The 11,566-nt window shown below is 56.2% G+C and overlaps 3 protein-coding genes across 3 annotated transcripts; 1 reads left to right on the forward strand and 2 right to left on the reverse strand.

Moving 5' to 3' along the window:
* Positions 1 to 1,017: 1,017 nt before the first annotated feature.
* Positions 1,018 to 3,840, forward strand: D7B24_000702 (uncharacterized protein; the record flags this gene model as incomplete). Its single annotated transcript, XM_028634954.1, has 2 exons — positions 1,018 to 3,489; positions 3,652 to 3,840. The coding sequence occupies 2 exons, from the start codon at positions 1,018 to 1,020 to the stop codon at positions 3,838 to 3,840; spliced, it is 2,661 nt and encodes an 886-aa protein (XP_028498143.1).
* Positions 3,841 to 5,089: 1,249 nt separating this feature from the next.
* On the reverse strand, positions 5,090 to 8,441 carry D7B24_000703 (uncharacterized protein; the record flags this gene model as incomplete). Its single annotated transcript, XM_028634955.1, has 2 exons — positions 5,090 to 5,819; positions 5,869 to 8,441. The coding sequence occupies 2 exons, from the start codon at positions 8,439 to 8,441 to the stop codon at positions 5,090 to 5,092; spliced, it is 3,303 nt and encodes a 1,100-aa protein (XP_028498144.1).
* An 824-nt stretch (positions 8,442 to 9,265) lies between these two features.
* D7B24_000704 (uncharacterized protein) lies at positions 9,266 to 11,446 on the reverse strand (the record flags this gene model as incomplete). The annotated part of the gene is made up of 8 exons (XM_028634956.1): positions 9,266 to 9,311; positions 9,377 to 9,768; positions 9,919 to 10,466; positions 10,514 to 10,578; positions 10,663 to 10,755; positions 10,983 to 11,020; positions 11,154 to 11,207; positions 11,285 to 11,446. The coding sequence occupies 8 exons, from the start codon at positions 11,444 to 11,446 to the stop codon at positions 9,266 to 9,268; spliced, it is 1,398 nt and encodes a 465-aa protein (XP_028498145.1).
* Between the last annotated feature and the right edge of the window lie 120 nt (positions 11,447 to 11,566).

Below are 11,566 nucleotides of genomic sequence, written 5' to 3' on the forward strand. Positions count from 1 at the left end.
ACCACAAGACGAACGCCCTCTTGTACTCAGTCGCGGTGCAATAGACGACTCGCCAGCACGTCTCCTCGTCGGCCGTCTCTGCGTCTCTCTTTCTCGCTCTCTCCCTCTCCCTCTCTCGCTTTCTCTTCCTCGACCAAAACACCGCTCGGCCGCATATCGCCTCACCTGAGCAATACCCGGACGACATTTCCCTCGGCCAAGAGAGCACGGTGGCCGCTCGCGTCAATCGTCTCTGACCCTCTCGGTAGCCCTCCCGCGAGAATCCCACTGCCACACTGGCGCATATCCACCGTTTGGCGACCACCCTGATGTAAGGCCCATTTTCCATTCAACCGGGTCTGCTTCCCCCCTCCTCGTCCGAGCTAGCAGTAGCTTGGACGGGGCCAGGGCCTACTAGCACATCGATCCGTCACTTCCACCTCTTCCAAGACTCCAACTCGGACTTGCTCTTCATCCATATCCGTCCCTGTCTTCCCTCCTTCGCGCGGCTTCAAGCATCCCCTCCCATCTTTCTTTTTCGACCGTGTTTGATCTCGTGTTGCCCTCCCCATCCCAACTGACCTGGGAACTGACAAGAGGTCATAGTCGAAGTAGGCCACCGCTTGTCCTTGCTCTGCCGTTCACCCACGCCAGCCAGACCTGAACACCTTCATCCACTCGCTTTGCACGTTCCGCTGCGGAACCATTATACACTCTTTCCAATTGTCGTTTCCCGGTGCTCTTCTCGTCAGAACCAGTGCCACGAGCGTGCGTTCCATTGCAACCACTGTCATACTCGGAGGATCCAACATATCTGTTCCCCGACGAGACGCAACCCGCAAACGGCAGCACGCTTGTGCTATAAGCCAGGTCCGCTCCGGCCCCCCGAACAGAACTTCTTGGAACCCCTTGGCTGATATCGTAGTGAAAAGCTCTTCTCCGGAACTGACTTGACGTCGTTCCTTGCGTCCTCCGCAGATTGGAGGGTGCCCACCCCCCTTCAACAACGCATTCAGCCTTCCCGTGCTACCCGCCACAATGGGCATCGGAAGTTACTTCAAGGCGAGCAGTAAGCCCGAGCAGGCTGCGACTGCGCCGCCTCGCGCCCACAAGCCTAAACAGCCGTCAGCGGCTTCAGAGAAGCCGCCATCAGACCGCTTTGTCGGAAACGACATGGAGCTTCAAGCGCCCACCCCGCGCTTTAGCTCGCGTCCCCAGTCTGTCTCGGGTCGCTCCACAAAGTCTGCTGCCAGCAGCATGTTCCTCGACGACATTAAGCATGAAGTCATGGTCAACTACCTGTACCAGCAGCAGTGTTCCCACCTCTGGGTCAGCGACGGGTCTGGCGAGATCGAGGGCGTTTTGCTGAGGAAGCACCGAGGCCAGTACATGGCGTGCCCGCCTCAACTGGGCAGCTCTCCCTTTGCGCAGGCCGCTGCCGCCCTGAATGTTCAGTGCGCCATGACCGTCAACTCCCGTGTCATCAAGACGTTCCTGCAGTGGTCGCCGGACGCCGTGGATGTCCCCTTGATGAACGGTCTCCGTGTGCAGATTCTGCCCACGATCGAGGACCTGACGCGTGCTAGGAAGCACCAGTTTGCTGCCTTTGTCGCATCCGAAGGCCTTCTGATCGTGTGGGACGATGATGCACTCCACTTGATTCCCCGAGCCAAGGCCATCGAGTCTGAACTCATGGAGCTCGTGTGGAAGGCAGGGAACGAAGAAGAGGAAGAAGGCGGCGAGAAACGCGACCCGAACGTGGCTGAAGTCGAGATTGACGAAGAGAGCGGCGAGATCATCCCCGAGAAGCGCCCCGTTCATCTCATGAACACTTGGCTTGTCACTTTCACTCTGATTCTCGTCACCGTGGCGCTCGGCGCTGCCTGGAGGTCTCTCGCCCTCCAGATTGCCGTGGACGGCAATTACGTTCGTCTGGCTCTCATCTCCCTTTTCCCCATCCAGGTGTTCTTCACCCTCTTCTTTGCCCAGGTCATCATTGGCTGCTTGGCCCAGATCTTTGGTCCCATCCGCCAACTGACCATCAACTCGAAGTTTTACTCTGCTCGCCCGCCGCCCAGACTGCAGGGCAATATCCTGCCTCATGTTACCATCCAGTGCCCTGTATACAAGGAGGGCTTGGCCGGTGTCATCGTTCCCACGGTCAAGTCCATCAAGCAGGCCATGTCCACATACGAACTGCAGGGTGGCTCTGCTAACATGTTCGTCAACGATGACGGCCTGCAGCTTCTCTCCGACGAGGAGCGCCGCACGCGCATCGAATTCTACGCTGACAACAGCATCGGCTGGGTCGCGCGCCCGAAGCATGGCGAGGACGGCTTCATCCGTGGCGGCAAGTTCAAAAAGGCGTCGAACATGAACTATGGCCTCATGGTCTCTTGCAAGGTCGAGGAGAAGCTGCTTGCAATCAACCGTGGCCCCGAATGGTCGCAGAATGACGAAGCTGAGGCGTACGAGCTAGCTCTCAAGGAGACCCTCGAGGAGAACCCTCGCGCCTGGGCCGACGGCAACATCCGCGTTGGCGACTATATCCTCATTATCGACTCTGACACGCGTATCCCCTCAGACTGTCTTCTCGATGCTGTTTCGGAGCTGGAGCAATCTCCCGACGTTGGCATTATGCAGTTCTCATCTGGTGTTATGCAAGTTGTCAACACGTACTTTGAGAACGGTATCACGTTCTTCACCAACCTCATCTACACAGCCATTCGTTACACCGTCGCCAACGGCGATGTCGCGCCCTTTGTCGGTCACAACGCCATCCTCCGTTGGAGTGCCATTCAGCAGGTGGGATACTTTGACCATGACGGCTACGAGAAGTTCTGGTCCGAATCCCACGTCTCGGAGGACTTTGACATGTCCCTACGTCTTCAATGCAACGGCTACATCATTCGTCTCGCTGCTTGGGCCGGTGATGGCTTCAAGGAGGGTGTGTCGCTGACCGTTTACGACGAGCTCGCCCGTTGGGAAAAGTATGCCTATGGTTGCAACGAGCTGCTGTTCCACCCCATCCGCACTTGGCTCTGGAGGGGTCCTTTCACGCCACTATTCCGCACATTCTTGTTCAGCAACATTCGCTTCACCTCCAAGATCACCGTTGTCTCGTACATTGGTACTTACTACGCCATCGGAGCTGCCTGGATCATGACGGCTGCCAACTACTTCGCCATGGGTTGGTTCAACGGATACCTCGATCAGTACTACATCGACTCGTGGAAGGTCTGGTTCTCCATCGTCATCGTCTTCAATGGTCTCGGTAACATTGCTCTCGCCGTCATGCGTTATCGTATCGGCGAACGCAGCCTGCTGTGGTCGCTCTTTGAAAACTTCAAGTGGACCATTATGCTTGCGATCTTCCTTGGTGGTCTTAGCCTGCACGTCAGTCAGGCTCTGCTGGCGCACATGTTCGAAATCAACATGACCTGGGGAGCGACATCCAAAGAGGCCGAGTTCTCCAACTTCTTCATCGAGGTGCCCAAGGTTCTTAAGAAGGTCAGTTTCTCCCTACCCCAAGCATCCGATTATCCCGCGCTGGTGGCGCAGCTGAAAGTGCACCTCTCACCACACGCACTGGGCCTCGCACCAATCAGCGGGCATTGTTCACTTCAGCTTTCCTTTCCTTGCAACAGTCTGCTGACGTGTGCCCAATTACAGTTCAAATTCTCGATGATCTTCTCTTTGACCTTTATTGCTGCGATGATCATCCTCGCTGTGGCAGATTTCGTGCCTCACGACTGGCGTATTACCGACTTCGTTGCCATTCTGCCAATGGCCACTGTCGCCGCGAGTCATTTCCTCCTACCCATTGCCCTCAACCCAGCTCTCATGACTTTCTCATGGTAAAGGCGAGGCTCAGCATGCACAATACACGCCCTACATACGGCAAAGCAACTTGAAAAGAAAAACTTTTCCAAACATGATGAATCGCGATCGCCTCACGGGGCATACAGCTTGAGCTGTGTACATACTCGAATAGGCGTTGACGGGATGCCGGGATTTATAGACCTGGGACCACATTGGCGTTGGGTTGAAACTTGATCCTTTTTTCGCACATCTACACGAACCACTTAGACACCACCTGGATATTTAGCACCGCGCAGACAGGACGCGGCGAACAGAGGGGAGGCTACGTACGTAGTGACGACGAGAACTCTCGAGTTCCTTCGCACCGTATCGCTTTATCTAAAGTTTAATTCTTTACGAGAGGTTCATAAGGGGCCAGGCTCAGCTTTAGGCTTGACGACTTGGCCATGGTGCGCTTGAGAAAGCGCGGGAATGTTGATCACTAGGGCAGATTGCCCAAGGAACCAGAGAAATTGACGACTACTCTATGTGCATATCTATTCTGAAAATTTGCCATTCGTAATCGCAAAGTGATACATTGCTCTGTATTGTCCAGGACTCGGTCGTAACCCTGATTGACTATTGACGCAGACACGTACTCATGGTCCTGTGAGGTTCGTTCAGCACAATTGGTATGGACATGACACGAGGCATCAGGCGGGAAGGGAGGCGCTTATAAACATGTCAGTCAAAAAGAAAATCTTCTCCCTATATTTCGTCGCGCGGCAAAATGCCTCTGCGCCACAACGACGCGCGCCCATCTAATGCTAAACGCCTCTATGCCAGTTTGTTCGGATGGAGAGTTGTAAAGGAAATCCATCCGGCCCCTCTTGTCTGGGCCATCATCGAGAAAGAGCGGGCGGAGAAGTGATCCCGCAACCCAAGAAGAAGAAGCAGAAATCAAGACCATGTTCGCAAAATGAGAACAGAAGAGGTCTTGCCTGATAGAAACAAAACAAAACAAAAAAAAAATCTAGGTAGCCACCCTCAACGGGGGGGGGGACCTCTCCCTTGCCTATTCTACCGCTTCAATCCCGCCTTTTCTTCGAAATGACTGTCCAACTGGTCCTGGCCAGATATCCAGCCCCTCATACGCTTTTGGTTTTTACTCGTTTCCACATCTCTCGTGACGGGTTGGGGGGTATATTGCTGGCCCGTTTTGCCGTCTGGCCAAATCTCACGAGCCTTCGTGCATTCGACGATCCGAAACCGTACTTATACGTTTTCGATCGGTCTGCGTCAAGCACGCCTATGACTCGTCGTCGGTGTCGACGGGGTGAGGGGTGCCCTTGGGGCTGTTGAGCCACTCAATGTGGCGGAGGCGACGACGGACCTCCTGCTCCTTGATCTCCTTCTTGGTCTTCTTGCGCTTCTTCTTGGCCTTGAACTTGAGGTCGCCGTTGTCTTCGGTGCCCGAGTTGACAGCCGAGGACATGGCCGAGCTGGCCGCCGTCGAGGCGACGCCCGAGGTAAGGCCGGAGCCAGGGCGGGACGAGTCCTCGAAGCGGTCGAGGGAGACGGCAGCAGTGCCGCGGTGCGCGACGCGACCGTCGTTGACGAGCCACTGCTCGGAGCAGAGCGCTCCGACGAACTCTTCGTTGTGGGAAATGAGAATGACACCACCCTTGAAGTCGCGGATGGCAACAGCAAGACCACCGAGGGAGTCGCGGTCCAAGAAGTTAGTAGGCTCGTCGAGCACGAGAAGATGGGGGTTGTTCCACATGGCTCCGGCGATGACGACCTTGACCTTCTGGCCACCAGAAAGAGAGCCAATTTCGTTGTGGTTGGCAATCTCCGGGTCGAGACCCAAGTCGAGGAAGTGCTTGGAGATGACGGAGGGCTGGAGCTCACGGTAGCCGAGACCCTCGCGCGAAGCCTCGTGGTCGTCAAACTCTTGGACGACCTTGTCGAAACCCCACTCCGAAAGAGTCTCACGGGAGACCTGGCTGTTGTTCTTGGGCAGCCAGTTGCGCCATTTGCTGAAGAATGTTAGTGGACCGCAATGCTTGACAAGGCGTTGAGACTTACACTTCGTATTGGAATGTCTTCTTCCACTTCTGACGACCAACGAGCGCCTCAAGCTGGCGACCGCCCTTTCCGTCGCCGAGATCAATCATCTTGTCCATCTGCTCACGGTCCTTGTCGGAGAGAATGCGAGTCTGCTTGAGGAAGACTTCACGATCGTCACCGTTGGCGTAACGCCACTGCAAGTACTGGTTGGGAGTCTTCTCGAGATGCATCTCAACGTGCTCGAGAGCGTGCTGTTTGATGTAACCGATACGCAGGTTGGGGTGCTTCTCTACCTTTCCGGTAGTAGGAATTGTCTCGCCCGTAAGCAGCTTGATCAGAGTGGACTTTCCGGCACCATTGGGACCAATGATGGCGACGCGGGAAGAGAGCGAGAGCTGGCACGATACTTCCGACAGCGACGGCTTGTCAGATCCAGGGTAGGCGTACGAGACGTTGGACATGCGGATAATGGCACGCGTCTGGGACTTGACGCCGCTAAGAATTCCCGGGGGAGGGAACTTGAACTGGACCTGAGAGGCCGAGAGCGTGTAGTAGCTCTTCGCCTCGGGCTTGACCTCGACAAAGGCAGCGAGGTTACCCTTGTAGTGGCCAAGCTTCTTGCCAGGCTCGTAGTGGTAGATGTCGGTCGTGACGTTGTCGAGGAATCCAGAGTCGTGGGACACGATCAAACTAGTAATGTCGGTGTGAGACTTGAGGTAATTCTCGAGCCAGGCAATGTTTGCAACATCCAAGTGGTTAGTAGGTTCGTCGAGCAGGAGGACGTCGGCGCGGGCAAGCATAGCGCGAGCCAGAGCAAGCTTCATCTTCCATCCACCTGACAGGGAGCCAACCTTGTGCGACTGCCTGCCCTCGGGACCAGAGGTGAAGCCGAACTCATCAAGAACCTCAATAATCTTCTCGCGACCCTGGGTAGCGATCTCAGGGTCCTTGGACACGAACTCGAGAATGCTGATCTCGGCATCCTCGCCCTGGTTGTGCTCGACGTAGCATGTACGAAGAACATCCTGGGGAGGGAAGCCCTCAAGCTTGCCGTTGGCAATGCTACGCATGAGAGTGGACTTGCCGGCACCGTTGCGACCGCAGAGACCGTAGCGGTGGCCCTTGAGAAGACGAAGGTTGGTGTGGGAGAGCAGAAGCATGCCACCATAGGCAAGAGAGAAGTCGGCGTTGACGATCTCAGTCTCGCCGTCATCCTCCCTTTCGGGGACACCAAATTTGCGGGCGTCCTCTTCGACGTAGTACTGCTGCACAGCGTCGGCAATGATGGCGCTGGCTTCGGTGAAGGTCTGGAAGTAGGGCGAGATGCGGGCGGATACACGGTCAACGTGGCGGTGGTTGACATCCTCGGCGATTTGCTCAGCAACATAGTTGCGGACTTCCTTGACGAAGGCAGCCTCGCCAGCCAGTCCACCATTCTTCTTGACCTCGGCATCGATGACCTTGTCGACATCGGCGGCGGAGATGCGCTCGACAACATCCTTGTCGCCCTTCATGGCCTTCTCGATGACGTCGAGAGCCCTCTTGGCGAGCTCACGAACCTCAGGGAGCGAGGCACGGTCGTAGACGCCCTTGACACCCGGCTGAAGCTTGGGCAGGAAGGTGCGGGCCTCGATAGGGTCGTGGACGAGCTTGGTCAAGTTCTCCACGACAACAACGGTCTGTCGGAGAACCTCCTGCGAGGTCGAGGGAGTGTTGAGGGATCGCTCGAGAAGGGGCGTCAGGAGGGCCAAAACGGGGGAGGTGACGATGGCAACAAAGGTAGTCTGCGAGAGGGCGTGGATCGCCTTGCGGAGGGTGTCGATGGAGGGGTGCTCCATGGTGTCGATGAGGAGAGGGATTCGGGGGGCAACGTCGTCGTTAGACAAGAGGTTGGTGAGCGAGTTCATCGCCTGAACAGCCTGCTTGCCGACCTCAGCCTTGAGGTCGTGCATGCCGGCCTCGACAATGGGGATGAGGCCAGCGAGCTTGGTGCCGAGGGAGTCGCGCAGGACATCGCCTTCGGCAGCCTGCTCTTTGGTGGAGCCAACGATCAGCTTGGCCTTATCGGCCATCTTCTGGAGGAGCTTGTAGGCGCCGACGGTGCCCTGCCACTTGCCGGTAGACTTGCTGAGGTACGCGGAGAGGGCAGGGAGAAGGCCGACGACGAGAGCCTCGGGGCTCAGGTGAGCAAACAGAGCATCGAGGCCATACTGCGCCGCGTCCCGCACGACAGTGCCCTTGTCCGCGAGAGCGTCGAGGGCCACGTTGACAATGCCGCCGTTCCTGAGGAGGAAAATGGTCTCGCTGGTAGGCTGCTTGGCCGGGAAGCGCTCAAAGAGTGCACCCAGAAGGTTCTGAGCGCTCTCGCGACGAAGGCCGCTCTTCTTGTCGGCAGCGGCCTTCTTAATCTCAGCGAGGACGCCGTAAGACTCGAGGCCCTGGGAGCCGACCGAGTTGAGGAGGAGTTCGCACAGGCCGTAGGAGGCCTCGATGGACTGGTTGGAGGTCTGGGCGGTAAAGATGGTAGTGATGAAGGCAGAGACGTCTTGCTGCGACGGGGCAGGGCCCGCAGCCTTCGACACCATCGTCATGTTGGGCTCTGGTGGAGGAGAGACGGTGTGAGGCATCGCAGGTTCAAAACCTGGATCTGACTGTGGAGGCGTTGAGAAATCGGCGGGGAGAGCAAGACTGATTCTTTGGCTACTCAGGTCTGTCTGGTTGAGGTGTAGAGGGCGAGGTCGTGAGAACTCGGCCACAGGGAGACAGGAGAGAAGGAAAGGAAGAAAAAAAAAAAGCCAACTGTCTCTGGGCTCCGAGTGTGTCAGGTCGCAAAGGGGAAAATCTGGAACAGAGCAGAGGCCCTTTTCTGTACTTTTGTCGCTCAGGCTTGGGCGCTGGCGCGGATCAGTCAGGCGCAGTACAGGGCAGCCAGGTGCAACCGTCAGGGTCTTCCTAGCGGTCCTTGCGGAGTCTCCAGGGCAGGTGCTAGCAGGTCACCAAGGGAAAGTGTACCCCTCCTCCTGCTCGCCCGCCCCTCGACCCAAGACACCCCGCCATCCAATCCCTTGGTCCATGTGAAGGATTTTTTTTTTTATCTTTTGCGCTACTTGTCTTATCACATGGAGCCCCTCCTCCGATAAGCCTGGCTTTTCCCCTTTGCCTTCCCTGTTTTGTCTCGCTTGCTCCGTCTGATAAGCACCCGTCTCCGATAACACCCTCCGGACCCATTATTTCCAGGCCATGTGCTCCACTCATGCTTTCTCATCAGAAATCCGTCAGTTTTCCATCCCGAGTGAAAGTCCCTTCGACCAGCTCGGAGGGGTTGGAGCCGTGGGATGACGTGCGCTTTCATCCACACTGACAATCCATCTATCTGCAGCTTCTCATTCGCTTGAACGGCAGTCCATGTGGCCCACTACGCTGGACTTTGTCCCATGAAAACCACCAAGATGGCCATGTAGCTGTGGCTCGCGTCTCACGTCAGTCGCCATTTGTCTTCGTGCCTCCCCGATGAGGGGTCACTCACGTCGCTGAGGCTGTGAAGATCTCATGCCGCTTCGCATTCGTAAAGATAGCCAGCACCATGCCGAACAGCAAGGTACACACACATTGCAGTCCCATGATCATGCCCATCCTCCCAGGCGTCACCTCACCTTGCACCCAGCTGTAGAGGGGATACAGAGGTCCAGCGAGGAAGCAAAGCACGAGCCCGATCAGGATGACCATCGTGAACGCGTGGATTCGATCCTTATCGTACAGCGTGTGTCTCGGGCTCCTCTGACTCGCGCGAGTCGTCCGTTGTCCGTGTTGCTGCTCAACGTGTTCTGTCGAGCTCGGGGCTCTCGCGCTGGCCGGCTTTTCGGTTCGTGTTTGTTTTTGACGTGCATCTTGTCTTTGGTCGTCATCTATCTGGCTGATCTAGAGCCAGGAAGTTATTCTTGAGATCTCTCAGGTGCGCACGCAAAGTGGAGAATTTGGTACGGCTCACCTTGGACCCAAACAGCCACTTGGCAACAATCGACTCAGATCAGCAATTTTTCCTTGGCTCAAGCTTTGCAGGCTGCTCACCCTCAGGGGCCGACACTCATATCTGATCATCAGGTACAGCAGTACCTCATCCAGCCAGACGCCGTCTCCGTCCGGCCTGACGCTCTTCAGGTCCCCGTCAGCTACGAGAAAGTTCTCGTTGCCGTCTATGGGAGGACGTGGGCGGAAGAAACTGCTCAGATATCCCAGCTGGTATCTCGAGGCATTCGTCAACGATCGAACGTCATTGGTCTTCCCTATGAATTCGGCTGGTGTCTGGTTAGCACGGACATACCGAACGAAGGCATTTCTACTCATACCGTAGTCCATCCACTTCCTCCGGGTCCGGTGCAGCAGCATCTTCCTGGTTCGGGATCTCTTGTCGCAGTATTCTCTGCTCCGCAACATGCCGGGGAACTCGCGGTCTCTCTCGTCAAGCCTGTACAGTAGTGTCTCGAGCTCCCGCAGCTCGTCCTGCAGCTGCAACATGATGCGCGTTTGTAGGTATCGAAACTGGCGGAATACGCTCAAGTTCTCCGCTGTGGCCATGTAGCGGGCCAGCCTGGGATAACCCTGCGGTGCCTCGTTATCTCAGAACGTCAGTGCATGCCCTGCAGAAGTGGTGTCCGTGACTTACAGTCACAGCAGATCCAATGTTGTGGTGGTACACTCCTGTCGACGTATTCGAGACCCCGCAACGAGCTTCAGCAAATTGAACCATTTTTTAGCCAAGAGAACCTTCTCTTATCGTAAAAGGTTGTGAAGTGATGTCGCTCTAATGCTCACCTGTCATCCCTAGTCCCGTCATACTGAGCCTCTAAATCATAGGTAGACATGTCGAATGTGCGAGAACACAAGATGTATGGTAGGAGGCCAAGCCTTAGGGCAAACAATATCCGAGTATGTTGATTAATTAAGGAAATCCATGAGCCATGTATCTCTGCTTCACATCCCTCGAGGTCGCACAGCGAGGCCTCAGATATGCCGGCAGCCGCTTTACGCCTGGGCATCTCCCACAAGGTACATCGTACCACCAGTACTCTCCCGTCATTTGAGTAGAAGTTGCGGGACGGCGGGTCTCACGCAGGTGTTTACCGGTCACCTACCTGCACTTCTCTGAAGTCACCGGCGGACTGAATTCGGTCTTTGCTCTCAGTGTCGTCACTGCACTTGCAGATACGCAGGTCCCGACTCCCGCACGTGCAACGCCTCAACAGAAGATGTGGCGATGAGCGCCGCCTGATCACCCACCACAGCGTTCGATCTCTACGGCGTACAATCAGTTGGCCTGGGTTCATGGTGTCGTAGTTATCGTGAGCCGCGACGTCTGCCTGTCAAACGTCATTTCCCCCTCTCCTGCCGCTCTTTGCAGATAGACCACCTGGGCTGTTAGCCAGCAATCACTTACCGCTGACATTGCATCACCTGCTCCACGAACGGTCCCTCCGAGCATGGAGGAGTTCGTCCCGATCGGAACCGGCCTGCCGCTGCCGCCGAGGCTCTCGCCTGTGGTCTGGCTGTGAGGGTGTGCCGAACGATGGCTCCACTTGGAAATCATCGATCGAAACATCGTGTTCAGGGCTTCAGTGGCGTCAGATATCAGTGAGTTCAAACTTTCTGCTCCTGTCGTCTTTGTCCTTGTCCGTAGAGCGCAGGCTCTCTATCAACAGCCCGCATTCCAAGCCAGGGT

This window comes from Verticillium nonalfalfae (assembly GCF_003724135.2).
Source record: "Verticillium nonalfalfae strain VnAa140/NRRL 66861 chromosome Unknown scaffold_11, whole genome shotgun sequence".
Lineage (NCBI taxonomy): Eukaryota > Fungi > Ascomycota > Sordariomycetes > Glomerellales > Plectosphaerellaceae > Verticillium > Verticillium nonalfalfae.